The following is a 27,736-nucleotide window of genomic DNA, read 5'->3' on the forward strand; positions in this document are numbered from 1 at the left end:
TGTTTCCTTATTTATCCTTTATAATGCTCTATAGATTTCTGTTAGGGCTAACCTATTCGAGTTCTTTGTTTCTTTTTTTATCCTCTGTCCATATGTTCTATCCAATACTGAGTGTGGTATATTTAAGTCTCCAACTATTATTGTAGAGCCATCTATTTCTCCCTTCAGTTTTTCCAGTTTGTGCCTCGTGTATCTTGGGGCCCTCAGGTTAGGTGCATAAATATTTATTATAGTTATTTCTTCTTATAAATTGTCCCTTTTATTAATATAAATGAGTTTCTTCATCCCTTAAAAGAGTTTTACATTTGAAATCTATTTTATCTGACTTTAGTATCACTACTCCAGCTCTTTTTTAATTACTATTTGCATGGAATATCTTTTACAACCTTTTGCTTTTAACCTGGTTGTGTCCTTATGTCTGAGGTGAGTCTTTTTGCATATAGATGATTCATAATTTTTTATTCATTCTGTCAGTCTATGTCTTTTGGTTGAGGAGTTCATGCCATTAACATTCAATATTATTACTATAAAGGCATTACTTACTTCATCCATTTTGTCCTTCAGCTCTCTGCTGTCATATCATTCTATTGTCTGTCTTTTTATTCTTTAGTTTGCCTTTCCTAAAAATCTTCATTTCTAAACTCTTCTCCAAATCTCTCACCCTTGTGTTTTCCTTTCAGGCTGCAGCATTTCCTTTAGTATCTTTGGTAATTCTGGTCTTTTAGTAACATTTTCTATCAGTTTTTGTTTGACTGTGAAGACTTTGAGCTCATCCTCATTTTTGGACAGTTTTGCTAAATATAGAATACTTAGCTTACAGTTTCTCTTTCAGTACCTTAAATACATCATACTACTTTCTTCTCACCTCCATGGTTTCAGATGAGAGGTTGGCACTTAGTCTTTTCAAGTATTCCTTGTATGAGCTGCTTTGCTTTTCTCTTGCTGTTTTCAGAATCTTCTATCTCTAATATTTTTCATTCTGAATAGTAGGTGGCTTGAGGTAGGTCTATTCAGATTTATTCTCTTTGGGTGCATTGTCTTTCTAGGTATTGATATTTATGTCTTTCACAAGGGCTGGGAAGTTTTTGGTCATTATTTCCTCAAATATTTTTTCTGCTCCTTTTCTATTCTCTCCTCCTTCTGGGACACTGATAATATACTGTTTTTTCCTTTATAAGTAGAATATTTCCAGATTTGCATTTAAAAATAATTATCTGTCCCTTTTCCAGTATGAATTTAATCTGATTACATTTATTGTAATTTTTATTCTGTTTTTTCAGTTTATATCCATTTTATTTTTCCTTTTCCTCTTTCTTTCCTTTTCTTATGTTATTCCTTTGATGTTCAATTTAGTATTTCTAAATTCATCATAACTATAACATGTAACTCAGCATATTTTAACTGCTACTTGTATGCCTTCTCTCTGAGTTATTCTAGTCATTTTTATTTTTTCATTAATAGCATTATCATTATTATCCATAAGTAATTAAATTTAATTATATATTTTGTCAATTACTGTGATCATCTTGGTTTTCTTATAATATACCTTCCCATTGGATCCATTTTTCTTTTTATTCTAATATCTTTTTTAATATTACTTTTAATGGCAGTCAGTAGATGGTGACTTCTCTTAGCCTATGTCTATTGTAAAGTCTTGATTTCACCCTCAAGGCCAAATGATAACATAGTTGGGTATAAAATTATTTTCCCCTGGGAAAAAATTGGTATGTATTGTGTTGTATTGTGTTGTACTGTGTTGTATTGATGAAATTTCTGCTTTCAGTCTCACTGTCACTCTGTATGTGATCTGTGTTTTCATTCTTTTAAAGTATACTCATTTTTGCTATTCTGTGGTTTCACTTCAAATGTGTCTATTTAAAGATTTATTTTCTTTTATACTGCTTAATCCTTAGAGTGAATCTTTTACCTGGTAAAATCTATCTTTTTTCAAGTGTGAAAAATTATTATCAAAGATCTTCAAATAGTGCTTTCCTGCCACTTCCCCCATTCTCTTCTTTTAGGACTCCTATTAGATACATGTTAGAGATGATTATTTTTCTCCCATTCCTTAGCTCTTTTTTCCTAATTTTTCCCCCTTGTGCCCCCCCATTTTGATGTTTTTTTGTTTTGTTCTCTGTGTCCATTTGCTGTTTGGTCTTTTGTTTCTATTTCTCTTTTTTGTCTCTTCTTTTCTAGGATTCACTGGGATTCAATTCTGGGGACCTCTGATGTGGAGAGAGATTCCCTGTCACCTGTGCCACCGCAGTTCCTGGTCTCTGCTGCACTTCACCTTGACTCTCCCCCTTTGTCTCTCTTTTGTGTGTCTTCATCTTGCTGCATGACTCACTTGCACAGGCACTGGCTCATTGTGTGGGCACTCAGCTCACCACATAGGCCCTGGCTCACCACACGAGCACTCGGGTAGGCAGTCAGCTCACCACGCAGGCACCGGCTCACCACGCAGGCACACTTTCTCTTCTTTTTCACCAGAAGGCCCCAGGGATCAAACTGGTTCCTCTCATATGGTAGGTAGAAGCCCTATCAGTTGAGCGACACCCACTTCCCATTTTTTTCCTAATTTTTAATATTTTTATGTCTCTGTACATGTGTGTCATATATACAATTCAAAACTGCTTCCAAGACACTACTTTTCTTTTTTAATGTGTCCATTGTTCAATTTATGTCATCTTCGAGCTTTTTATTTTAAGGAATATATTTGCCTTTTCTAATAGTTCTAATTTTTTTCAAAATCCACATAACTTTTTCATTTATGCCCAATTTTGTTTCACAATATCTAAAAAGGTTCTTGGGCTTCATACTCAAAATTTTTGTGAAACTTTTAAAAATTTAACTTAACCTAAAATGGAACTGTCTCCAAATTACTATCCTAAATCCTATCTTTCTTAGCACTAGATATATTTTATGTGTTTTTGGTCTGTCAGTTTGCAGAACTGTGGGTTGGAGTGTTTTTCTCTCATTCTCTCTCCTTCTTCCCCTCTGTGCTCATAGTTCTCTCTTTAGAGGTTTAGAGGTTTTTTCCACTTGGTGCAGATTCAGTTCCACAGTTGTGTCCTGAGTCAATCAAGGAGACTATTGTACATATAGCCACTTATCCAGCAGGTAACCAAGTGCAGCTACAAATTCCTGGTTTTGAAACTATAACTCCTTCTAAGGTCCACAGTTGTCTAAAATTATAACCCCAGGAAGTGATTTGGCAACCATTTTTTCTGTTTCTTGTTAGCCCATTGTGGGTAGTATTACCCCCATTTCTCACTGTCATTAAGCAGTGAATCTAGCTCTCCCCATAATTACTGGAACTTTTTATAAAATCCCCTTAGCATGGGGCAGGAGGCAAACTATTTCCTGCTTCCAGACCAGGTACCCATGGCCTCAGCCATGCTTACTGCTTTTTATTTTTGATCCACAGAAATAATTGTTTGAGCCTTGTTATACCTTTTTAGTTTTCTATGATTCTCTTTGTCTATCTTTGCTGTATGCTTGCAGCAGAGTAGAGTGTCAAAGTGTAGTCTCACAGGATCACCCTTCAATGGAAGTCAATGATTTCATGTATAAGACTCCACCTTGGAGACACAAGGCAAATAACATGCAATTCCCTTCCCATAGTGGCCTCCTCTCCTGACACCTTAAACTCTTCCCTATTCTACACAAATGCCAGACATTTTAACAACTCCTTACCTTTGAATACTTTATTCTCTTCCCCATTTTTCACCTGGTAAATGCTTACTTATCTTTGAGACCCAGCCAAAGATGCTCCCATCAGGAAGCCTTCTTTGAATTTAGAAGGCCATTTGCTCATATAATAATCTCATATTTATTATGTGTTAATTATTTGCTAATTAATTACTTGATTTTTATTAGTTATTCCCTGAAGAGATACATGATACATACCGTTTTTATCCTTCTCTTCACAGATGAGGAAAGTTAGCTTGGTGTAGTTAACTAACTTCCCCAAAGATCCCACAGCTAGCAGAAAAGCCAAGTTCAGGATCCAGGCTTGTCAGACTCCAAAGCCTATTTAGTTAACTATGTATCACTCTGCTGCTTCTATTCCCACAATGCTTTGCTCATGCCTTTGAAATGGATATTGTAATTTGTCTATTTATGTATCTGTGTATTTCCATACATTGCGGTGATACTACCCACAATGGGCTAACCCAGAACCTGTGTGCAATCTCAGATTGTCCCTCTCCTGCATATTTACCCAGTCACCACCCTACCCATTTTGCTTCCTAATGTTTAACAAATCCTGCTTCCCTCTCCATCTCTTCAATCACTGCTACCGTCAGAGTCTTATCAATTCTCTCCCAAACACTGACTACCTCGTTCCTGGTCTGCAGTCTCGCCCCTCAACAACCCATTCGCCACACGATTGAAAGGCTACAAGAAGAAGCAGGGAGAAGAAATTTGTGTGATTATATCCACAACACAAAAAAGCACTCAATCTTATTTAATATCCATCACTTTTTAAAATTTTTTAAATAACGAGTTTTACTGTAACGTGACAATATATCTATCTCGGTTCCCAAACAAGCAGCACAATTAGTGGAAAATGCTATAAGCAATTCCATTAAAGTCAAGATGAACGCGAGAATCTTCAGATCTTTCAATGTTCGGGCAAAACTCCAAGAGGATTCATGAATCTGAGCATGTCACACCTTCAAAATTAGCACCTAATACAATGTTTGACACACAGTTAGCCCTCAATCAGTATTTACTCAAAGACTTGCTGTGTCTTATACCATTTTTTACATCCTATGATGCCTTACTAGTGCTCAGCAAATACTCTGGAAAATCACTTACTGCTTGATTACTCAGAGGAGCAAATTTCCTCTCCTAATAAACAACATCAGCTGAGTTAAGCAACATCTCATTTTCTTCAGTGCCTTTCTCACCTCTCAAAGTATCACAGCCATAGAAAAAAATCCCCTGGGATTGTCTGACACTGAATTTGAACCAACTAGGAGACCTGACCCTTGGCATTTCCTTGAAGGTAAGAAGGAATTTTGGTGAACAAATCTATACTTCTATCTAAAAGACTATTTCCTCAAAACCCACAATAGCTTTTTTTTGGTTCTACCCTGGCCTCCAAGTACAGAGAATCAGGAAACCAAGAAATAGAGAATATTTGGGGGAGGGAACAGAAGTTTTCCAATGTATCTAATGAGTTCCTTCCAACCTTACCCAGTAATCTTCTCCCCAGAAGGTTGTCATTCACTTCTCACTTGAAGTCTTACTTAGGACAGGAAATATATTCAACAGCCCTCTAAGTCTGATTCCTGTGTCGGCCTTGTGCACACCAAATTTAGCACAATCATATCAACGGAGGTTTATGTTGATATAGCCCAAAAAGCAAACTGCAAAAATGTCAGCTCCTCTTTTGACTTGATCCAAAGTTTTGACAAATGAACTCCTTGCTTCATGCCTTGAATATCGTGGGTATGTGAGTCCTACACCATGAGCACAGAGATGGAAGGAGATTCAGGGCCCGTTCCATGAGGCAGAAATCATGTTTGGGTTGTTCTTTACGCATAGTAACTTTGCAATAAATGTTTAATGAGTAGTGAGTACAGATCTTTCTTGGGAACCAACATAGCAAGTAGCAGCCTACAATTAAACAGAACCTAACCCCAGTGCCAGAAGTAAATATTTGTTCATATTCACTGTACTTTTCTTCATCTCCTTGGAAACCAAGAAAAGTAACCATGATTTACATGCATACGTTTTTTTTTCAGCAAAAAGTCATCAGCTGACATTTTATTTTTAGGCAGTATTTTAATGAAGGAACTGTATTAAAAGCATTCTTTGGGAAATACTCTAACAAAGCTTTGTCTAAGATAATTCTGATATTTCTTTGCCACGAGGGCCAGCCCTGGAAGCAAGAGCATTCAGGAACTTTGGGGAAAAGGATCACATTTGAGGGTAAGAGAGATCATCTGTCACATCTCTCTGAGCATTGTCAACTTTAAACAAGTTTGTTTTCCTTTCTTAGTGAAAACATCCTGTTACTAAAGTCTAAGACCAGAAAACTTTCTGACCAAACATTTAGGGTTTATATACTAGTCTTTTGAGTGTGTGTGAGAGAGAAACTACCTGTAAAATAAAGCTAAACAATTTGTGTTTTTGTGCATAATACTTTATCACCATAACATGAAACATAGTAATCTTTATTAATATCAAAGGTAGTATGTAAATGGATTCTTAGAGACGTTAATGGATTGTACCAAATCTAATAATAATGTTGATTTCCCAACAAGGGATGGCTGAGAACAAAGGGTGATTATGTTCATTCTTTCAGGCCACAATTTAGTATATAGCATAACATGGCTTTTGTTTATTCAACAGTTATTGGACTAATTCTTTGTTGCCGAAATCAGCGATCCAAGGGCAAGCAAGCTCCCATACAGTCTACTGTCAATCGTGGAAAAGAGGCAATCAAATGAGGATAACAAGGTTTTCACATAAGAGTTCTAACAGGGTACAAAAGAAGCACACAGAAGAGACAGGTTATCCTAAATCGGGGAGTTGGGGAAAGCCTCTCACAAAGGGATGGCTAATCAGAGATGCAAGAAACCAGGAGCTGAACATGACCAGGTCCCAAAAAGGGATGTGTACCAGGCGCCTCAACCGTGGAAAGGGGCAGTGCCTAAAGAGTAGACTGATCAGACAAGCCCCATCATGCAGGACCTTGTAAGCTCTAAAAGGGTGGTATTTATCCTAAGGCCAATGGGAAGCCATTGAACAGGTAAGCAGGTGAGTGGCATAATCGATGTGTGTGTAGAAGTTTCATTCTGGATGCAGAGTGGCAAATGGACCTGAGCGGGGCGGGCGGGAGGTGGAGAGATTGAGGAGCAGTGGGAATGGGCCAGTGTCATGGCTATGAAGACGGAGAAATATTTAGGAAGTAGAAGCAGCTTCCTTTTGGTTCTATGTGAAGTTGAGGCTTTTGGTTCGATGAAGATTTAGTTTTTAAAATTCTGCTATTTCTCTCAAGAAAGAGAAAAGAATACTAGCAGGTAAGAAAAGCAGTTGGTCCAAACAAAAAAAAAGGACAATGGTCATCTCATATTCACATAATGGCATTTCGGGTGCTTAGAATCTATTTTCTTAAGCAGTTTCATTGGCATCATTTACCATACCCAAATCAATGAAGACTCTCCGCTAGGATCAACAAAAGTGCCTTAAAAGTATTTTCCTGCCTTCCCCCAGCCTCTCAGATGGGAAGCCACTTGCCTTGGTACTTCAGCAGCAACAAAATACGTTAACACACGTAGCTCAACGAACATTAGTTTAGTGGGAATGAAGTGTAATTTGGGATGTGATTAGGTCAAATGTGTTAAACCCCCTGAAATTACCTGCAAAAAAGTAGGTCTCCTGGGCTATGTTTTACTTAGAGAACAAATGACAGCAGAAAATGGACCTAATTTTCTGAATGGAAAGATAAGGTAGGGTAACCACTGAAAAGCCCCCGGAAGAAATGCTTAAGGGACACATTAAGCAGGAAAGCCTGGATACTGATGGCTGTGAGGTAAAAATAACAGGTAGGTAGACATACATGGAAAGCAGGGCTGCTTGATCCTGGGGCTATGGGATGGCTTGTGAAATGAGGGAGACCCATCGATAGCCAGAGTTCCCACTGATCAGAGCTGAATTCACTTCTGCACTGGGTTCATGGGGTAGCAGGTTACCGATTACAGTGGTACCAGCTCTAGACTGGGAAGTATGGATTTGTTGTCTGATAAGTACATCCCCATCTACCGTTTCAATTCTCAAGATTGTACTCCTTTTTGAAGAGGTGGTAATTTCATCTCGTCTAAAGTGATCATGAAACCTCCAGTTCCTACCTAGTAAAGTACCTGATATGTGTTAGAGTCAGGATAGGTGATCAGTGAATGTTAAATGAATGGCTGAAGGGCTCCCTGAATGAATGAGCTGGTTAATTCAAAGTAGTTAGGCGTTCTCTTATGTCAATTTCCACTTCTTCTTACACCTGTAAGGTGAACGCCTTCCCGCTGGAAAATTATATTCTTTCAAGGAAAAGATGGAGCCACCTAAGAATTAAACATTGCAGTACCTTTCCTAAGGATCCAACAATCCTATTTCTTCCTTTTTGCTTCTTTACTCCATGTAACACACACATGCATGAGCGTTTATAATCACATGCATTTTTTTTTCTTTCCATGCATTTTCGTAAACCTTGGGTAGCTCTGAATGTTAGTCTTCCCAACTCTAATTTTATACAACTCTGATACCTATTTCTGTTACCTTGACCATATGACCAACCTCTGACATCCTGGGCAGACACCTTTATATTGAATCTCGGCAAAAGCCTCCCATGGCTGCCATATTTATTTTCTCAGTTGTTTCTCTTCTTTATACTCTTGTGATTATTCACATTTCTGTTGTCATATAACACCCACCCATTCATGTTCAGGGGCGCACAGGTAGGGTACACAATTGATTAGAAATTGTGTTTTCATTGTACTCTTATGTAGTCCTGTTTCCCAACATTTCCACCATTTCCACTAACAAGTCTTTCCACCTCACTTAGAATTAGTATCAGAATTAACATGCCCTCCATGCCTTCTCTACTTATGGGACATGAAATTGCTAACAAGGCAGGTGGAGAAATTATCCGCCGTCCTGTTGCCTTATAAAATGTCTCTTCCAGGAGCTGTGTAGTTAATTCAATTTCTCCATCACTATTATTACAACCTGTCTTGACATCCATTTTCTAATTTGCATCAAGAAAGCCCTGTCCATGCTCCTAACTGGGCAGGAGACCTATACTGTATTCTCTCAACAACTGCTTCTGATTCTGCCTTGCTTGTATTCTCAAAACTTTCTCCTATAGAGCCATCTTGCAGTCATTTGATTTGCCAAAATATATACCATACAATACCACACTGTCACATCCCCTTCAATGAGAAATGTCATGTTACTAACATCCAGCTTCTTAATTTCTCCCTGTAAAAGATTCCCATCTGTTTATTAGGGATTATAAATTCGTTCAACAAGCTTACTTGCTTTGGGTAAATTAATGGATATAAAATTGTTTTGAAAGGAATACATGACTTCAACATGGATAATTCACACATTTTCCCATAGAGGTTGCATGCAGCACTGGTGTCATTGAGAGCATCTTCTTAAAACGCAGAGATAATATACATACAGAGGGTTAAAAGGATTAATCTTTAATCAATAATTAAATAGCTTGGGCTCTAACACAGTGCTCGGTGATCCTAAGACCCTTGAAACTGAACAAAAGTGCCATTTGATTCCATTGTGGCCAATGAATATTGGAAAATAAATAGCTAAACTTTAAATCAACTCATCTACTATATTACTCATTCATCAAACTGACAATGAATATCTAAAGTTTGGGATCTTCCATAGGGTACTTACGGGAGAATTGCCATCCATAGCCATATATGATGTCAAATTGGCAGAAACAGAAGCTAGAAGAGAAAAAGATTTTCCGTGAGATGTGGGATCAAAGTATTCATAAAAGTATATATTTCTTTGAGGAAATAAAAAAGCATTTCTATTTTGATTGATGAATTTCACAATAAAAACAAACCATTCAATGACCGTTATTTCAAAACTGCATAAGGCAAATGTTGCGAACTGAGTTTGTAAAATCAGCCAGAATTTCATGTGTACATTTGTGAATGTTCTTTCAAGTCCACATTAAAAGACATGTATATGATTTATATACTTAATATTGTATATATATTTTTTGAAAAGAGAAGTATCTTCCTCTTTGTTTTGAACAGCACAATGTAAAAGGTGGAGCTATTTGATCCCTACTCTTATCTTGATGGTATTAAGAAATATTGCCAAAAATGTAACTGATTGTGTTGCCTTGCACTAACTTTAATATGAAGATGAGGTCCTTTCGATGTCTCCTACTTTGCAGTGAATTGCCTGAAAAAATAAGACACTCTGCAGTTTAAAGAAAAGCAAATGAAACAAAAGGATAGAAACCTCTTATTTTCAGAGTTTGACAAGCCAGTACCCTGTTAAGCAAGCAAAGTGACGGACACTCTCCCCAAAGCAGAGGGGGGTCTTTCAAACTTTTCTCAGTGGTACCACAAACACAGACCCATTCCATGTTTGACTTTAGTTCTTACATCAATTATCCCCAAACGTTTGAAGAACAGATACTCCATTTTAATACCAAAAATGTAATATTTGTATGACATAGGTATGAATAAAACATTTATTTGCAAAATGCCAAAGACAGAAAATATAAAGAAGACTGATATATTTAACTACTTAATTTTTTAACTTATTTATTTAAAAACACTAAAAATAGTTAAAAAGCAAAACATTAGCTGGTACAAATACCTGCAATAGACATTCAATATATGGGTCATAACATAGAGAAAAGTTTTTACAAACCAATTTTAAAAATTACAGGCATTTAATAGAAAAATGAGTGAAGGAAAATTCAAAATGTAAGTGAGCTATTATTTAACCTCATTAGTAGTAAAATGAAAAGGATATAAAACATTCCCATTTTTAATTCAAGATTGGCAAAAAAGAAAGAAAGACATTGAGTGAGAGAAGCCACATTTGGAGGTGTGTGAAAAGAATACTCTCATTTGTTGTTGGGACGCCACATCAGCACAGCCTATCTGGAGGGCATTTGTGATGCAAGTGCAAATGCTATGGTAGCTACCATTTGCTGAGCTCTTATTATGTGCCATGAACTCTGCTAAGCATAAAGAGAGTCCTACAATGCATGTTAATGAAAAATTAAGTTTAAAAAAAAACATTAAAAGGATGTACAGAATAATCCCATTCACACATTTTAGGATGTAACTCAAGTGGTTGAGCACCTGCTTCCCACATACAAGGTCCCAGGTTCAATCCCCAGTACCTCCTAAACACAAAAACAAACAAACAAAAAACACTAACTCTCGTTGGGAAGTGGGTGTAGCTCAGTGATTGGGCAACTGCTTCCCATGTACCAGGTACCACCTGAAAAAAAACAACAGTTTGCTTACCCACACTCATACATCCATGCATTGGTAAAGGTCTGAAGAGATTTACAGCAAAATGTGTACAGTCATTATCTATGAGAGTTAGCATAACCAGTGATTTGATTTTATTCCTCCATTTGTTTATTTTCTATAATAAGCATTTATTTGCACAATAAAAATATTTAAATAAGATGTTAATATTTTATTGGCTTTTATTAACTTTTGTGAAGTTTTAGTATACACTGACTGAGAAAATACATAATCAATAACATTTCATTTCAATTCAGCAGCACTTTTAGGTAAAGAGGGAAATATATATATTGTAGACATTAAGAGCAAAAGCCTTGGATTGGTCTGGACTGGATTTAAATCCCAGTTTGGTTACTTACTAGCTATATAACCTTGGGCAAGTAACTGATAGTTTGGGGCCCCTGGCCTCTCATCTGTTTCCTCCTTAGGGTTCAATAAAAATCAAATGAGAAAATGTCTTTAGAATGTTTATATCAGGGCCTATTGTGTAATAAGTGCCCAACAAACCATTTGATTGTGATAAAATATATTCATTCCTTAACGAAGGTTAACTATGTGTACCCTTTACAGATGATCTTAAGTGGTTAGAAGAGTTAGAATCCTCTGTTGACTCTAGCCCGATGGATAATCTTTGCCTTCCCTGTAATAATATAATAGCTAAATTTACTGTGTTTATTAAACCCTTACTATGTGCCCAGCTCTGCTATGAACGATTCTTGTCTATCATGTCATATAATTGTCAAAGCTACCTTATGAATAGCGTACTAACAGCCCCATTTCATAGATGAAGAAATCTGGGCAATTTAGATGAGGAAGGTAGTAAATGGATATGTCAGAATTCAAATCCGACTCCAGCACCTGCTCTCTTAACAACCTATCCGGGCTTGCTCACCATCTCCCACAGGGCATGTTCATAACTCTGCGAGGGCCATGGTTGTGGTCCAGTTGAACAAAGAGAACATCCAAGGCAGGGGCCAAAACATACTTCTTCTTTGTACCCCAGTCCCTAGCCCAGTGGTGAACACAGGTTGGACAAAAGGTGTTAAATGATGATTTTAAACTAGCAGTTAACAACACCTTCAGGTGACCTTAATTCAGTGGAATTCTGAATCCTCTCAGCAAGAGTTCCAGGAGTAAAACAAGCACAGAAATCACAGGAGATTTGAAAGAAAGAGGGGAAAAAATCATCTTTAATTCTTCTTCTTCTTTTTTTAGCATGCAACAATGTCTTTTATTATTATTATTTCAATCTCTCCATACACAGGCAAAATGAAGTATACCAACTATATTAGTCAGTCAGGCAAAGGGGTGCTGATGCAAAATACCAGAAATCTGTTGGCTTTTATAAAGGGTGTTTATTTGGGATAGAAGCTTACAGTTACCAGGTCATAAAGCATAAAGCATAAAGCATAAGTTACTGCCCTCACCAAAGTTGCCACATATTGGAGCAAGATGGTTGCTGACAAGAGTTCACGCTTCCTGTGTTCCTCTCTTTTCAGGGCTTGTTTCTCTCCAGGCTCAGCTGCCCTCCTCTCTCAACAAGGCCAGCTGTAGAATATCAGGCAACCAGCTCTGTCTCTCTCCCTGGGGCTCGATTCTCTCCAGGCTCTAGATGCTCTGCTCCTGTGTGCTTACTTCCAGGCTCCAGCTCAAAACTCCCTTGTGTCCTCCTTCTCCTTGTCTTTACTTCCCAGGTTCCACATCAAAACTCCAGCATCAAGACTCCCACTCCATCCTTCACCATGTCTTTAATTTGTGACTTCCCACCCACCAAGGGGTGGAGACTCCATGCCCTACTGATGTAGCCCAATCAAAGCCCTAATCATAATTTAATTAAGTGAAAGTGAAATTTCCAGACAGACCAGGTTACAAACATAATCTAGTATCTATTTTTGGAATTCATAAACAATATCAAACTGCTACACTAAGTTTAATGTTTTGGAATGTGCAAAACTGATCGCTGCCTAGAGAAGGGCAAACTATCTAAAGTATGCTTAACCAGGAGGCCAACTCATCTGCCCACCCCAAGAACATGGAGATGGTCATGATAGACAGACAGACTGCCTCCATCTGAACCTTCACCCACCGCCATTCAATAGCCCTTCTTCAGGCCCACATCAGCAGCACATTTCTTGCCAACAATCATTAAATGTCCAAATAGCCTTTTGTCCTCTTCTTCTGCTACAAAAATATGAGAAATATGTTTCTTAGAAACCATCAGAAAATGTGTTGGTGCTTGAGGGGAAATGTCATAGAAAGCAAGACACTGGTCATCTTCAAAAATTATGTTGACAGAGATTTCCTTGAGGATACTCTTCCCAAAGATCGTGTCACCGCCAGGCCAAGTGGCCTGAGCCTTGGCCATCTCATCTGCCTTGGTGGCCCCCCTCCCACACAGCAGCTCCAGGAGAAGCAGGAGAGGTGGGACGAGCCCTGGGCAACTTGTGGAGAATATACTGCTCTAGCCACTAATACTGAGCCTTCCTTGCATCATGAGGAATATTTCTCTTGTACAGATTTTCCCTCTCAACTATCACTTAAATGTGTCCACTCTCTCTCTCTGTTGATCGCCACCGCCTGGTCCAAGTCACTAGCATCTTTCTCTGACCACTACAGGAGCACACAAACTGATATCCCAGCTGAGAAAGGTTGGTGTTTTCCCAGTGCAGATCTGACTAGTTCAGCTCTGTCCTTACATTCTAAGAATTGCTTCCCCTTGGTCTTGAGATTAAGACCAAAATCATGAAAATCTCTAGAAGGAGAGCTTTGTATTATCTAGTCACTGCCTCCTCTCCAGCCCCATCTTGGATTATTTCTATGTCTCTTTTTCCTCACCTCCTGACTCAATGGCCTTTCTTTCTTCAGGCTCCTTAAATATGTTCTTCCTGCAGCTCCTAAAATCTCAGAACCTTTGTACATACTCTTCTTCAACAAAACCTCCCAAGAGGGTTTACACCATCTCACTGTTCAGCTCTCAGACTAAATGTCATTTAAGAAGGTTTTTCCTGAGCTCTGTGAGATATCAATTCCCCTTTTATATGCTCTCCTAGAACCTTCTCTTTTCTTCATAGAACATCTAATAATTGTACTTCAATGATTAAATTTTCAATTAGCCATTTAATATGTGACTCCTCACTAAATATAACTTACCTGAGGACAGGTGCTACATCATGCCTCGTTCATTTGTTTACTGCTGTATCCCCAACTTTGTATACCAGATGATTCGATAAATATTTGTTCAGTAAAGGAATTTAAAGTACAGACAATAAAACCTCAAAACTACAGATGAGAACCCATAAGGAAACCCCAAGAATTCCAAATCATTTTATTTAATGGAATATCTGGATATCCTATTGGAAGTCCCCTTCTCGATCTGAGGTATGTAGAAACAAAACAGTATTCATGCCAAGCCTACTCTAACTAAAGAGCAAATTGATAGAAATAATAAGCAATTAGTGGTGGGAGAGGGATGGGGTGGGGGGCCAGCAGCATATGGAAATGTTTTTGTGAAGGCTATCTATGCATATTTTAGTTAGTAATTACTTCTAAGAGGTTGCAAATTTCACCATTATTACTCAAAGATAATTCTGCGCAGAAAAATCATAAAAATATCAACAACCCAGTAAAAAAAATCGGCAAAGGAATTGAATAGGCACTTTTTCAAAGAAGACATACAAAAGGCCAAACAAACACATGAAAAGGTGATCAGTGTTACTAGCCATTAGGGAAATGTGAAACAAAACCACAATGAGATACAACTTAACACCCAGAAGGATGGCTATTATTTGCCAAAATAATATTAATAATAAGAGTTGAAGAGGCTGCAGAGAAGTTGAAAACTTTTATTGTTGGCAGGATTATACATGGTACAGCACTGGAAAGCAGTATGGTGTTTCCTCCAAAAGTTGAATATAGAATTACATATGACCCTATCCTTAGGAATACACCCAAAAAAATTGAAAACCAAGACTTAGATACTTGTACACCAATGTTCAGAATGGCATTATTCACAATAGCCAAAACGTAGAAACAACCCATGTTCATCAATAGACTTATGGCTAAATAAAATGTGGTACATAAACACAATAAAAGATTATTCAGCCTTAAAAAAATGAAGTTCTGATACATGCTACAACCTGCATAAATTTCGAAAACATTATGTTGAGTGAAATAAGCAAGCCACATAAGGACAAATACTCTATGATTCCAGTCATACAAAATATCTAGAAATAGCAAATTCATAGAGTCGGAAAGTAGATCAGAGGCTTTCAGTGGTTGGGGGAGGAAGTATGGGGATTGCTGCTTGGTGAGAATAGAGTGTTTGTATGTCTTAGAAATTAAAGTTAACGAAATCATCCTCCTCCTCCTCATCATCATTATCTAAGTTCAACTACTGTTTCCCCTCTACCATACAAAGTAAAGCACGTAATTATAATCAAGAAGCACTTGGAAGTGAAATGGTGGTCATAGAATACAGGTAAATATATTTCCTTATTGTTTGAACAATGAAAACTGGCTCTGTTAACTGGGTTAAAAGGCATATGGTAACCACAAATTGATGAGCTATATCTACAGCTCCAAGATTTTGATGAAAATATATTTAAAGCACACAATAAAAGCCTTTTATGAAAAATAATAAGCTCTGTTGGCAAAGATGTTTTAAAGTAATGAATTTTTTCAAATACACAACTCCTTCAGAGACTATCAGCTGAAGCAAGGTGCCTAAAAGTGGAAGAGTCAAAGGAAGAAATAGTAATTATTGCATATGTCATCATAAAAGATTTTGGGATAAGTCCCAGAAATTTTTAAAAAATTATAAGACTATAATAGTGACAGTGTAACAAATTAATTGTGTAAGTCAAGTGGTTTCCAATTTTTTGCTTTCAATGCAATTAAAGAAAATCCTATATGAGTTGTCTGTTGGTTATTAAAAATCATTACTGTGATAAATCCAATCTGATTTTTGGCAAAAATTGAGAATAAGTCCAAAAATTCTCCATTCCCATCTATTTATTTTTGTGAAAAGTATTTCTAAGTGCTTACATATATAAAAGCCAGTAGGTGGATTAGAATTGGCTCAGAACGCTCTTTCTTTCTAGAAATAAATAATATTCATCCATGGATATATGATCTAATTAGGAGGGAAAAACTTCCTAAGTGATGCATTTTCAGTAAAAATGTTTACCTCTTGTATTTAGTCATTATTTATCAAAATATATAACCTGTTTGTTAAAGAATAATAATTCTATGATAACTTGCTCCAAATAAAATGTTTTATGGTTTAAAGAATGTCACAGAAAAAATGTTTTAAATTAATGCCTATTTAAATATGTAGGGTTTTGTTTTTTGTTGAAATATGATAGAGTGATCAATATAAGATTTTTAAGCATAAAAACATGAAATAGAATAAAACCGAAGGGGTGATGATAGCACAATATTTTTAATAAAATTAATAACACAGAATTATATATTTGAATGTGGTTTAAAGGAGAAATTTTAGATTGTATTTGTTACTTGAATAAATTTTTTTTAATCCAAGGGTAGAGGAATGAAGACATGAGTTCCACAAGAAACAAGAACAATGTAAACTTTGCAGCTCCTAAAGTTTTAATGATGATACATATCAAATATCTATGATTGTACAGATTATATTTAAAGACAAATGTAAACTTTTTAATATCAAGCGTCACAATATGCCAGAAATTCCCTCTTTTTGCAACTGGTTAAACTTTTAATGAAAACTTTAGGTGAAAAGTTAAAGTATGAGGGGTACATAGGGTTTCCAGGTTATTTAATGGGTATACAACCAAGTAAAAAAAAAGTTGTAAAATTACTACAGTATATTAGTCAGGGTTTTCTGGAGAAACAGAAACAAATATGTATATGTATATATATATATATATAGAGAGAGAGAGAGAGAGAGAGAGAGAGAGAGAGAGAGAGAATGTTTTTATCATAGAAACCGGTTCATTGGCTCGCAGGCACATGAGGATTAGAAAATCCGGATTGCGGGTGCAAGGGGCAAATGGGGAAACTCCGATGAAGGTGTCAAATTCTCCAGGAGCAAAGGGCTGGTTGAAGCAGAGATAGAAATTCTTCCTGGCTTGTGAAGTCCTCAATTCTGATTGGATGAAGACCATCTCCTTTGTTGATTATAGATGTAATCACTCATAAATGCAATCAACTGACTATAGGTGCAAATTCCTAAAACAATATACTTACAGTGATACAAATGCATCTGTGAAATATTCTCAAGAAAACAATCAGCCCAGAGCTTGACCAAAGCGTTGGACACCATGACTTAGACAAGCTGGCCCATGAACTTCATCGTCACAAGCACGCGTCAAATAGATTTAAATCTGAACCCAGCTCTGCCACTGGTTAAATGTGTGAACTCGTGAACATTAATTTCTCCTAATATCAGATGCTTCATCAGTAAAATGGAGTGTAATAATAACCAACTGGTAGAATTTTTGAGAGAATTAAATGAAATAGCATATGGAAAACAACGAAGGCACCGCGCATGGTCAATAACGGGTAGAGATTACCTAGAATGGGAACAATTACCAAGAAATAGCTTGGTAATGCAAAACTCTTCTTCCTAATGGAATTAGACACAATTACAGGGTTCCAACCAGTGTGAGAACAGATTTCATCAAATAAAATAGCTTTCTCACTTCAAGGTTGATTAAGCACTTTTTTCTGTTCTCTCAGAGACATTTTTGGTGCCTCGTTTCAGAGCTGAAGGGAATAGTAGCTTCAGAACTGCTTGAGGCAATTTTCTTATTTAAAGCACAATTCCCCAACCACAGCATGAGACATAGCCAAACCAATGTGGTCATTAACAGTTGGGGTTTTTTCCCAAGTTTGTGAAATGAAATGAGTTAGTGAAACACTGTGTAACTGAAAAGCAGACAACACATTTCATTATATGTGAGTTATTAGTTCATTTCAAAGCAGACACTTCCCCTCAAATACACTGAGAGAGAATAACTCCAGCGTGTTTTAGATACCAGCAAAATGCACGCTTGTTGAATCAAGTTTATTCCACGAATTTATTTTATAAATTGTTTGGGAAGTTACATAAGTAGAAAAGGAAGATGAACTGGCCCTGCACCATTTGAAAATCAGGAAATACATCAAGAACATCAATAAGAAAGAAATGATCTTTGGATAAAGAAGGCAGTTACCATTACACTTGGCATTCGCTATGGACCAAAGGAAAAATTCCCTAAGAAGACTCGTGGGTTCAGTCAGTTCAAACATAACTCTCTTGTTTATTCCAAATGATATTATAACCTTTTGAATGATGCAACAAAATAAGTACCGTGCCTAATGCTTTAAAGATTTTTTAAGAGGACAATTTATTGCAATTTAGAGATAACTTTGCAGCTGAAAGAAAATATGGGCTGGGTCTATTCTCTTTTTCACAGGGACTTAAGTGACAGCAACATAACTCTAAGCTAAAATTAACAAAAACCCACAGATTAATCCATAAATTGCTTATCCTTCAAAATTACTAGCATTTGGCAAGATATTATCAGAGCAACAAATGGATTTATAGAAATTCTACAGACACAAGAAAATAAGGTGCAAGAAACCAGAGCTAAAGAGGAAACAAAAAAGGCTTGTCATTCTTGAGACAGGAATCTCAGTCATCAAAAAGCATGGAATAAATGTGGCAGCAAATGTGTGCACTTAACTTGCAAGTGGAATTGTTTGTATGCATACTATTAAATGATAGTCCGTCATCACGATGCCATGGAAAACGGGGGAGCAAAAACATCTTTCCTCATATATAAAGCAAAGACATGAAATAATCCATTAGTTTTGCCAATTAGCATGTGATTTCACTTGTCAAGGCTGAACAGGAGAGAAGAAATCAAAATGCAAACTGACACTTCCGGTGTGTCTAATGATAAATGGGATCAGGGGATCGTTTGGGGTTGTTACTTTGTCCCAGAAATTTATGAAGGAAAAAATGGTTTTATCCAAACTATTGCAGGCATTTTTTCCTTTTAATTTAAGTTCTAAGTGTCATTCTGATTCCAATTCGTTTTCTCCTGGCTTTAGAAAATTCTCATTCTTCCTCTTTCATTTATTTTATCTTTTTTATCGTCATCTTTTCTACTCATTTCACTGCATTTCTTTTCTGTTCTCTCTACACTTTGACAGATGGTTTGAGGAACCAAGCATTTTTAAACCAGAGAAACTCTGATGCTTAAAATTACTTTATTTTCAACCCCATTAAAAAAAAAACTGTAAGAAGCCATCTGAGAAGATTGGCAGGCCGCTTCCTCATTTTTCCCTTATGCATTCCCACATGAGCTGTCAATCCTGACAATCAAGGCACAGATGTACAAAATCGACACCTCTAAGGGGGAAAAAAATTCCTTCCTTCAGCCAGTAATGCCAATCTCTGCTCCCAGCTGAGCATCTTACCACAGCAACAACCAGGTGGCCAACTGCAGGGGACTTCTGAGGACCTGACCCCAAAGCTAAGGGCTGTGGGGCATGCCCCAATGGGTGGCACCGAGCTCCTCACCTCACTGAACAGCTAGGTTCTACTTTCCTCCTGCAGGTTCCAGAACCCAAAACTTCCAAGCTTAAGAGGACACCCCCAGATTCATGTGCCCCCAAGTCCAGTCCTCCCAGCATCCTCTCTTCAAATCTGTGCATGGAGAGCACCGACACTTGTTTCTGTGCTTCGCGGTGGACCTCCACTCCACCAGGGTGACCTGGCAAGCCGCTGCTCCTCTGGCTCTCCAGAAGAGAGCTAACATGGTGACCCCACCAAACATATTTGCACCCCCTCCACACACGCACCTCAAAGGCAGCCCTTGTGGACCAGCGCAGATAAGCCCTGCAGGTGTGTAGTACTCCTTTCCAAGATCCAGGACACTTCAGGGAGAGTATTAGTCAGCCAAAGGGGTGCTGATGCAAAATACCACAAATTGGTTGGTTTTCATAAAGTGTATTTATTTGGGGTAGGAGTTTACAGATACCAAGCCATCAAGCATAAATTACTTCCCTCACCAAAGTCTATTTTCACGTGCTGGAGCAAGATGGCTGCCAATGTCTGTCAGGGTTCAGGCTTCCTGGGTTCCTCTGGGCTCAGCGCCTCTGTTTCTCCACAAGGTCAGCTGTAGACTGTGAGGCTCTCTGGACTTTGCCTCTCTCCACAAAGTCAGCTGTAGACTATTAGGCGAACAGCTCTGCTCTCTCCCTGGATTTTCTGCTGTGTCTAAGGAGCCGTCTCTGTTCCTCTGTGTTCTTCTCCTGGCTCAGGTCCTCTCTTCCTGGGCTGGCTTCTGTTTCCTCTGTGTGCTTACTTCCTGGGGCTCCATCTTAAGGCTTCAGCATCAAACTCCAACATCAAAAACCCTCAATTCTGTCCTTTGCCATGCCTTTTATCTGTGAGTCCCCACCCACCAAGGGATGGGGACTCAATACCCTAATGACGTGGCCCAATCAAAGCCCTAATCATAACTCAATCACCTCCAGGTACAGACCAGATGACAAACATAATCCAATATCTATTTTTGGAATTCATAACCATATCAAACTGCTACAGAGAGCCAGCCATTCTGAGAGCCAAACTAGCTGTATGCTTTGGTCCATCCCATGGAGTTGTGATGGAAACCCAAGACGCCCCACTCAAAGGTTCGTCCTGGCTCCCAGGCTGCTGTGTTGTGTAGAAAAAGGCATGCCAGAGCTCCAGTGAGCCACGGGAAAGGATGGACTTCAGCCCTTTTCAGCTTTCCTGGACACCAGAGTCCAGATTCTACACGACTGGTCTTCGCTCTCTTTTGTTGCACATTTTCTCCCTTTACTCTTGGCCGCCTTCGATAGGTAGGGACAATTTCAGTATTAAGTTCATCAGCAGCTCATGTTTTTATTCCCTCTGCTGGAATAGGAGAGAGCCGAATATATTCCCAAACTGAACACGCTGAACTTTCCTGTCCACACCGCTGTGGTTTAACCCTAACTTCCTGGATTCTTTTTTTTCCCCCTTAACGTATTCTCTCCCAAGCTCTGGGCATTTGGTTCCTTCTCCTTTTTTGTAACAACAGCGCTGTGGGGAATGATTTTTGCCTTGTTACCGACATTCCTGCTTCTGAGTTTTTGTTGGCTTTTTTTTTTTTTTAATTGTCTTTCCTAATGGGTCGGTGAGTGACCTGGTAGCAAAATAAAACTTCACCGAAAAGAGGACAGAGGGATTCCGCTGCAGCTTGTGAACATGTTCTTTTTTTCTACCTGGTCTTTGGAAATGGGGGCATGGCTGGGCAGTTTTGGGGGAGTGTTCTTTGGTCCATAGTCAGGAAGGAATGCCCCCAGGAAAGGTGTCAGTGGTTAGGACACTACTGTTTGTCCCCTCAGGGCCCTAAGCGACCACCCCTGGCTGCTAACCTCAGTTTGCTCTCACCTGTGAGAACCAGATCATACACGGAGCTCTAAGCCGGCCACCTGGAAGGGCAAACGGTGGCCTTCGCCTTTCTGCCACCAGCATCCCTAAATTTCTCAATAATAATCGTATGTTCTCTCTAAGGATGGCAGCGTGTTTTTCTGTTTGGTGAAATCCAGACTGTGCGCCCACAGCACTTGGGCAGCCAGTTGCTGTAACTCAGCTTTGCCAAAGAACGTTCTGCAGAACACTTCCCAGCAAAGTGAAGATACAACCCACAGAGTGACTGGAGCATTCGTGGAGGGGAAAAGAAAAAAAAAAAAAGACTATTATAAAACCTGTCTGTCGTTTGCACCTGTTGCTCTCCAGTTGGAGCCAGATTCCTCTTTTGTCTAGATAGTTCTTTGATTAGGAAATAGCTCTTTAATGGGCCTTGTGATTTTGCAAGGGTATTACCCAAAGACTAATCAGGTGAGAGAGGTAGAAATTACTAAGGCTAAGCTATTGTCCTAATAATGGGAAAGCCTGCCTTTAGCAAGGACAGGGTGACTTCTCCCAGGGGCACTTACGATGATATTTGGCAGAATTTTTGCAAGCTGTTTTTGTTTTGTTTTTTTCAACTTTTTAAAAAGATTTATTTTATTTATTTATTTCTTCCTCCCCCGCCCCCGACCCCATCCCATTGTTTGCATGCACTGTCTGCTCTCTGCTTCCTGTGTGTTCTCTGTGTCTGCTCTTCCTCTTTTTTTAAGGAGGCACTGGGAACCAAACCCAGGACCCCCCATGTGAGTGGGAGATGCCGAATTTCTTGAGCCACCTCCATTCCCTGCTTGTTATATCTCTCACTGTATTTCCTTATTGTGTCTCCTAGTTGTGTCATCTCATTACATCATCTCATGGTGTTATCTTGTTGCATCAGCGCACCTCGCCAGCCTGTCACATCACCTTGCTGTCTTGCTTGTCTTCTTTTTTTTTTTTTAAAGATTTATTTATTTCTCTCCCCTTCCCCCTCCCAAACCTGGTTGTCTGTTCTCTGTGTCTATTTGCTGCATCTTCTTCTTTTCTCCACTTCTGTAGTTGTCAGTAGCATGGGAATCTATGTTTCTTTTTTGTTTTTTTTTTTTTGTGTCATCTTGTGTCAGCTCTCCATGTGTGCGGCACCATTCCTGGGCAGGCTGCACTTTCTTTCGCGCTGGGCAGCTCTCCTTACGGGGTGCACTCCTTGTATGTGGGGCTCCCCTACGCGGGGGACACCCCTGCATGGCACAGCACTCCTTGCGCACATCAGCACTGCGCATGGGCCAGCTGCACACGGGTCAAGGAGGCCCGGGGTTTGAACCCTGGACCTCCCATGTGGTAGGCGGACGCCCTAACCACTGGGCCAAGTCCGCCGCCTTGCTTATCTGCTTTAGGAGGCACCAGAAACCAAAGCCAGGACCTCCCATGTGGCAGGTGGGCGCCCAACTGCTTGAGCCATATTCGCTTCCCTGTTTTTATTCTTTACAGCAAGTCTGTAAGGTAAGTAACCTACACTTTTACAAACAGAGAACCTGATATACAGAGCAGGTGGACTACCCAGTTTCCACATTTGTCAAGTTACAAAGCCATAACTTGAATTCTGGTCACCAACTCCAAGTTCTGGGTCCTAGCAGCTTAATTTTTCTCCAAACAGTAAATCTCATTACATTCTGGCAGAATGAATGACTCCAGTAATTCTTGTAGATCCGGGCCAGACATACAGTAGGTGCTTAATAAATATCTGTTGACTTCTATTAACCCTGCCTTAAATATACATCAAGTTCGAGTGAGTGAGCTTTATCAAATGTGGACTGGTTCAGGAGGGAGCCTAAGGGGACTGGCAATGATAATGTGGCTGCCCAAAGAGCTACATGGGAGAGCACAGAGCTGCTGTCCCCGGGTGGGTTTGAACAGTCTGGTCAGCCAGGCATATCTAACTCCAGAAGGAAGCACTGGAGAGCCACGTGCCCTTGGTTTGGGATCGCACATCCTTGCCAGGGCTTCATTCAGAAGTCATGTGCTGCCATCTTGGTGGTCAGAATCCTGAAGGGGGGAAGCAGATTTGGCTCAACAGATAGAGCATCCACCTACCACATGAGAGTTTCAGGGTTCAAACCCAGGGCCTCCTGACCCGTGTGGTGAGCTGGCCCACGTGCAGTGCTGATGTGCACAAGGAGTGCCGTGCCACACAGGGGTGTCCCCCATGTAGAGGAGGCCCACGCGTAAGGAATGCACCCCGTAAGGAGAGACGCCCAGCGTGAAAAATGTCCAGCCTGCCTAGGAGTGGTGCCGCACACACGGAGAGCTGATGCAGCAAGATGATGCAACAAAAGAGACACAGATTCCCAGTGCTGCTGACAAGAATGCAAGCGGGCACAGAAGAACACACAGCGAATGGACACAGAGAGCAGACAATGGAGGGGGGGATGGGAAGGGGAAAAAAATAAATAAATAATAAATTTTTAAAAAAGAATCCGAAAGGGGCAGGCTGCTGTGTCCCAGGCTTCTGTGCATGACAGGCTGCTCTCAACCCTGGCACAGGACTCTGAATTTTGCATCCTGGCCGACAATTCTGGGTTAACGTCGCCAACATTTGTCAAGCAATAGCGAGAGGTGTAACCAAGATACACCTACTTATTCCTTAGGAGAAACCACAAAATTTAAGCCATTCCTAAATACTCCAAAATTGAGCTATCTGTTAACACAAATCCATATAAGCTAATGCCTTCAGGAACAGATTAGGTTTGTCATGTAAGCAGAGACACCTAATGGACAAGCACGTAAGTACACTTTTTAGCTTGAGATCAAATGGTTCGCTGCCTAATAGGACGTTTCTTTGATTTCAGTGGAGCCTTTCTTAAACTACTAAAATCAAAAACCCAGAAATATAAGTTTTGTAAATGAATATTCTGTGTTTACGTTTATAGATATTTTTGCTGTTTTTCAATTTAGACGATCTACTGCACAAAGTCCTGAGAAGTGATATTGGCTAACTGGTTGAGCACATCTTTCCCTAAATGCAGGTGTTTATTTTTTGTTTCCATCCCTTTGTAGGCTGTGTGCGTGAGATTTTCCATTTGCCTTTGGGTTGTTTTATTCTTACTTTTAAGGAAAGCCAAAGACTTTTCTTCCAGCCAGCGTCTGTGGTCCACCCACTCTTCATTGCATGCTCACTTTCGCAGTTTCACCTCACCCACATGCTGTTTTGGATCCTCCTTCTTACCTCCAGCTTACATCGGCATCAGCCACTTTCACCTGCTGCCTGAGATAACTTCGTCTAACCTCAAAAGAGAAAGTCTGTTAATCACAAAATACCAGGATTCCTCCTTTTTTCCTTGAGCCCCTATGACTGAAAGTTGGTTATATCAAGAGTTTAGGTTAGCAATTGCTTTTTAATCAAATAGATGTCTTTCTGTGCAATTCATATGACCTTATGGGTTCAAGCTCATTGTTTGAGGAGCACCTGCTCTAGGAGAAGTCAGAAGCCTTCATGAGGTCCAGCCACTCTGGAACAGCCATGCTGTACAAAGCCAAAGCTGTGTGGTAGGCCCTAGCGTACCAAAAGAAGCAAGGAACCCTGAAGCTCCAGACAGGTAAGTGGGAAAGGGACCTTGGAAGTGGATCCTCTAGGCCAAGCCACCCCAAGTGAAGCCATGTGGACCAGAGATGAGCTGCAGAGCCCCGTTCTTCTCAAATCCCACCATCTTTAGTCAAGAAGGAGGTGCTTACTTTCTCCGCCACACACTCAATGGTGAGATGTCACAAGCTTCCCCTCTGATATTAGGAATAAGGCAAAGATGCTCATTATCATTCAACAACATTTTATCAGAAGCACTCGCCAAAATAATAGTAAAAGTCATAATGATTAAAAAGTGAAAAATTAAGACGGCCGATATTTTCAGATGATGTGAGTTTACATTTGGAAAATAATCTACAGGTAAATTATTAAAATTAACAAGTAGGCATAGAAAGGTTGCTGTATACAAGGCCAGGATATAAAGTAACAGCACTTCAATATCCCAACAACATACAGCTTGAAAATAAAATTTTTAGGAAGCTTCAAATAGAACAACATAACGAAATTCAAATACATTAGAATGAATCTGACAAAAGGTCTGCAAGGCCTCTGAGAAATATTTACAACATTATTGAGAGGAAAAAAGACTCTCTAAAGAAATGGAAAGATATGTCATATTCATTAATTGGGAGACTCAAAAGCGTAACAACGATTATAGTTGGTGCTTTTTGTTTGCTGTTAATTTTATCATTCTGAAGTCATAAGAAAGCATGCCATGTGTTTTCTTCTAGGACTTGTTTTCCCTGACATATTAGATCTACCAACTGCTTGCAATGGTTTATTATGGTTTGAAGTAAAGGTCAAGTTTCATTTTGCAAAATGATAACCAATTGGTTCAGGGCCATGCATTGACAGCATTGTCGTTTCCTCAAGCTTTAATCATAAAGGAAAAGCTTGATAAATTGGAGCACACTGAAATTAAGAATTTCCATTCAGCAAAACACAACATTAAGGTAAGAAAGTGAACAGGAAAAGATATATGCAGTACGTAAAACCTACACAAGGCTATATCCAGCATATATAAAGAACTCCCACAAATCAATAAGAAACAGGCAGAAACCCAAGAGAACAATGAGAGATTTGAAAGGCATTTCACACATGAAAATGTGATTGACCTCTTTAATAATCATGGAACTGGAAGGAAAAACTGCAATGAAATACCATTACCCTACCACCAAAGTAATGAAATTCAAAAGACTGACAACCCAAAATGATGACAAAGCAACAGAGCCAGTGAAAATGCTCAGACTGCTGGTGGGTTCTTCATGGCACCCACTTTGGAGAACTGTTGGGCAGTATCTGCTACTCTATGCAAAGTCCACGACCCATCAACTTTACTCCTAGGTGTACATACATCAGATATGTATGCATGTGTGCAATGAAAACATGTATAAGGTGTTTATAGCAGCTTTATTAGCAATAGTCAAAAAGTGTAAGAAACTGGACTCTCCATCAATGGGAAAGCGGATAAAGTGCGGTATAGACATACAATGAAATACCACTTGGCAACAAAAAGAGTAAAATATCTCACATGCACAGCTATATAACATTGAGAGAAAGAAGCCAGATGCAGACATTTTCTTTCAATTTTCTATAAAAAAAGAAGAGGAATGGCATCAGATTTCTCATGAGCAAAACAGGATGCTAAAGGACATTGGAGCAGGATCCCAGAAAAAGCCAAAGTGGATACAACCCTAGGTACTGTTTCTTCTGAAGGCTACAGAGATCCACAGGGTGTATAGTCATGGCAGATGGATTTGGAGCTCTGTGCCATGTCAGAGGGCCCTATTTTGGAATTTGTGCTCCTAAATGTGATGGAGCTGGACTCAGATGTGACCTTCCTACACATGCCTCTTCTGTCACTTTTACTGAACCTGTGGTTGGTGCTAGGGATGGTCCATACTCAGGAGACTTGAATCTCTGGATGGCCCATGTGCCAGTTGGGCTCTGAGCCTCAGCAGAGTGGCAACTCCTACCATCTGGTTCATTGTTCTTACCCAGGTCAGCTAACAGGGAGGTGAAGATGGTCAACCACCACACCAGGGAATCAGAGTGCCTACAACTGTAAGCAGAGGAATTGCATCCATCATCCATGTGGGATCTAAGCCCCCTCTTGATCTAGAGGTGGAGAGGACATCACCATCCCAGGGTCCACAGAATGGAGGAATAAAATATGGACTAGAGTGGACTTACTGATATTCTACTATAAAACTACCGTGGCAAGTAATAGAAGAAACTTTAGCATCGAGGTGAAGAAAGTGGCCACAGTAGTTGCTGAGGGCAGGGAGACGGAAAAAGAGACGTGATGTGGGGGCATTTTTGGGATTTTGAGTTGTCCTTAATGATATTGCAGGATCAGATGCTGGACTTTATATATCCTGCCATAACCCACTGAATGTACTGGGGGAGAGTGCAAACTACAGGGTACAGCAGTGTCCCAAAATGTGTTCACCGAGTGCGATGAGGGTGCCGCAATGATGAGGGAGGTTGTTGGTGTGGGAGGTGTGGGTTGGGGGGATGGGGGATAAACAGGAACCTCATATTTTTTAGTGAAACATTTTTTTTGTGATGTATATATCTTCAAAAAATACAATTTATAAAAATGATGTGGTGGGGGGTGGGGAGTGGGTCATATGGGAACCTCTTACGTTTTTTGTTTTTTTTTATGTTTTTGAATGTAACATTCCTTATGATCTATTA

General features: G+C 39.3%; 1 protein-coding gene across 1 annotated transcript in view; it reads right to left on the reverse strand.

The window, feature by feature from the left end:
• IPCEF1 (interaction protein for cytohesin exchange factors 1) overlaps positions 1–27,736 on the reverse strand; it is a 178,735-nt gene that overhangs the window by 91,836 nt on the left and 59,163 nt on the right. The window contains exon 3 of the mRNA XM_004477802.4: positions 9,424–9,476. Coding sequence (XP_004477859.1) covers positions 9,424–9,447 — 24 coding nt within the window. The 5' untranslated portion in view covers positions 9,448–9,476. The remainder of the gene's footprint in view (positions 1–9,423; positions 9,477–27,736) is intronic.

The sequence above is a fragment of the Dasypus novemcinctus genome, chromosome 28 (assembly GCF_030445035.2).
Source record: "Dasypus novemcinctus isolate mDasNov1 chromosome 28, mDasNov1.1.hap2, whole genome shotgun sequence".
Taxonomy (NCBI): domain Eukaryota; kingdom Metazoa; phylum Chordata; class Mammalia; order Cingulata; family Dasypodidae; genus Dasypus; species Dasypus novemcinctus.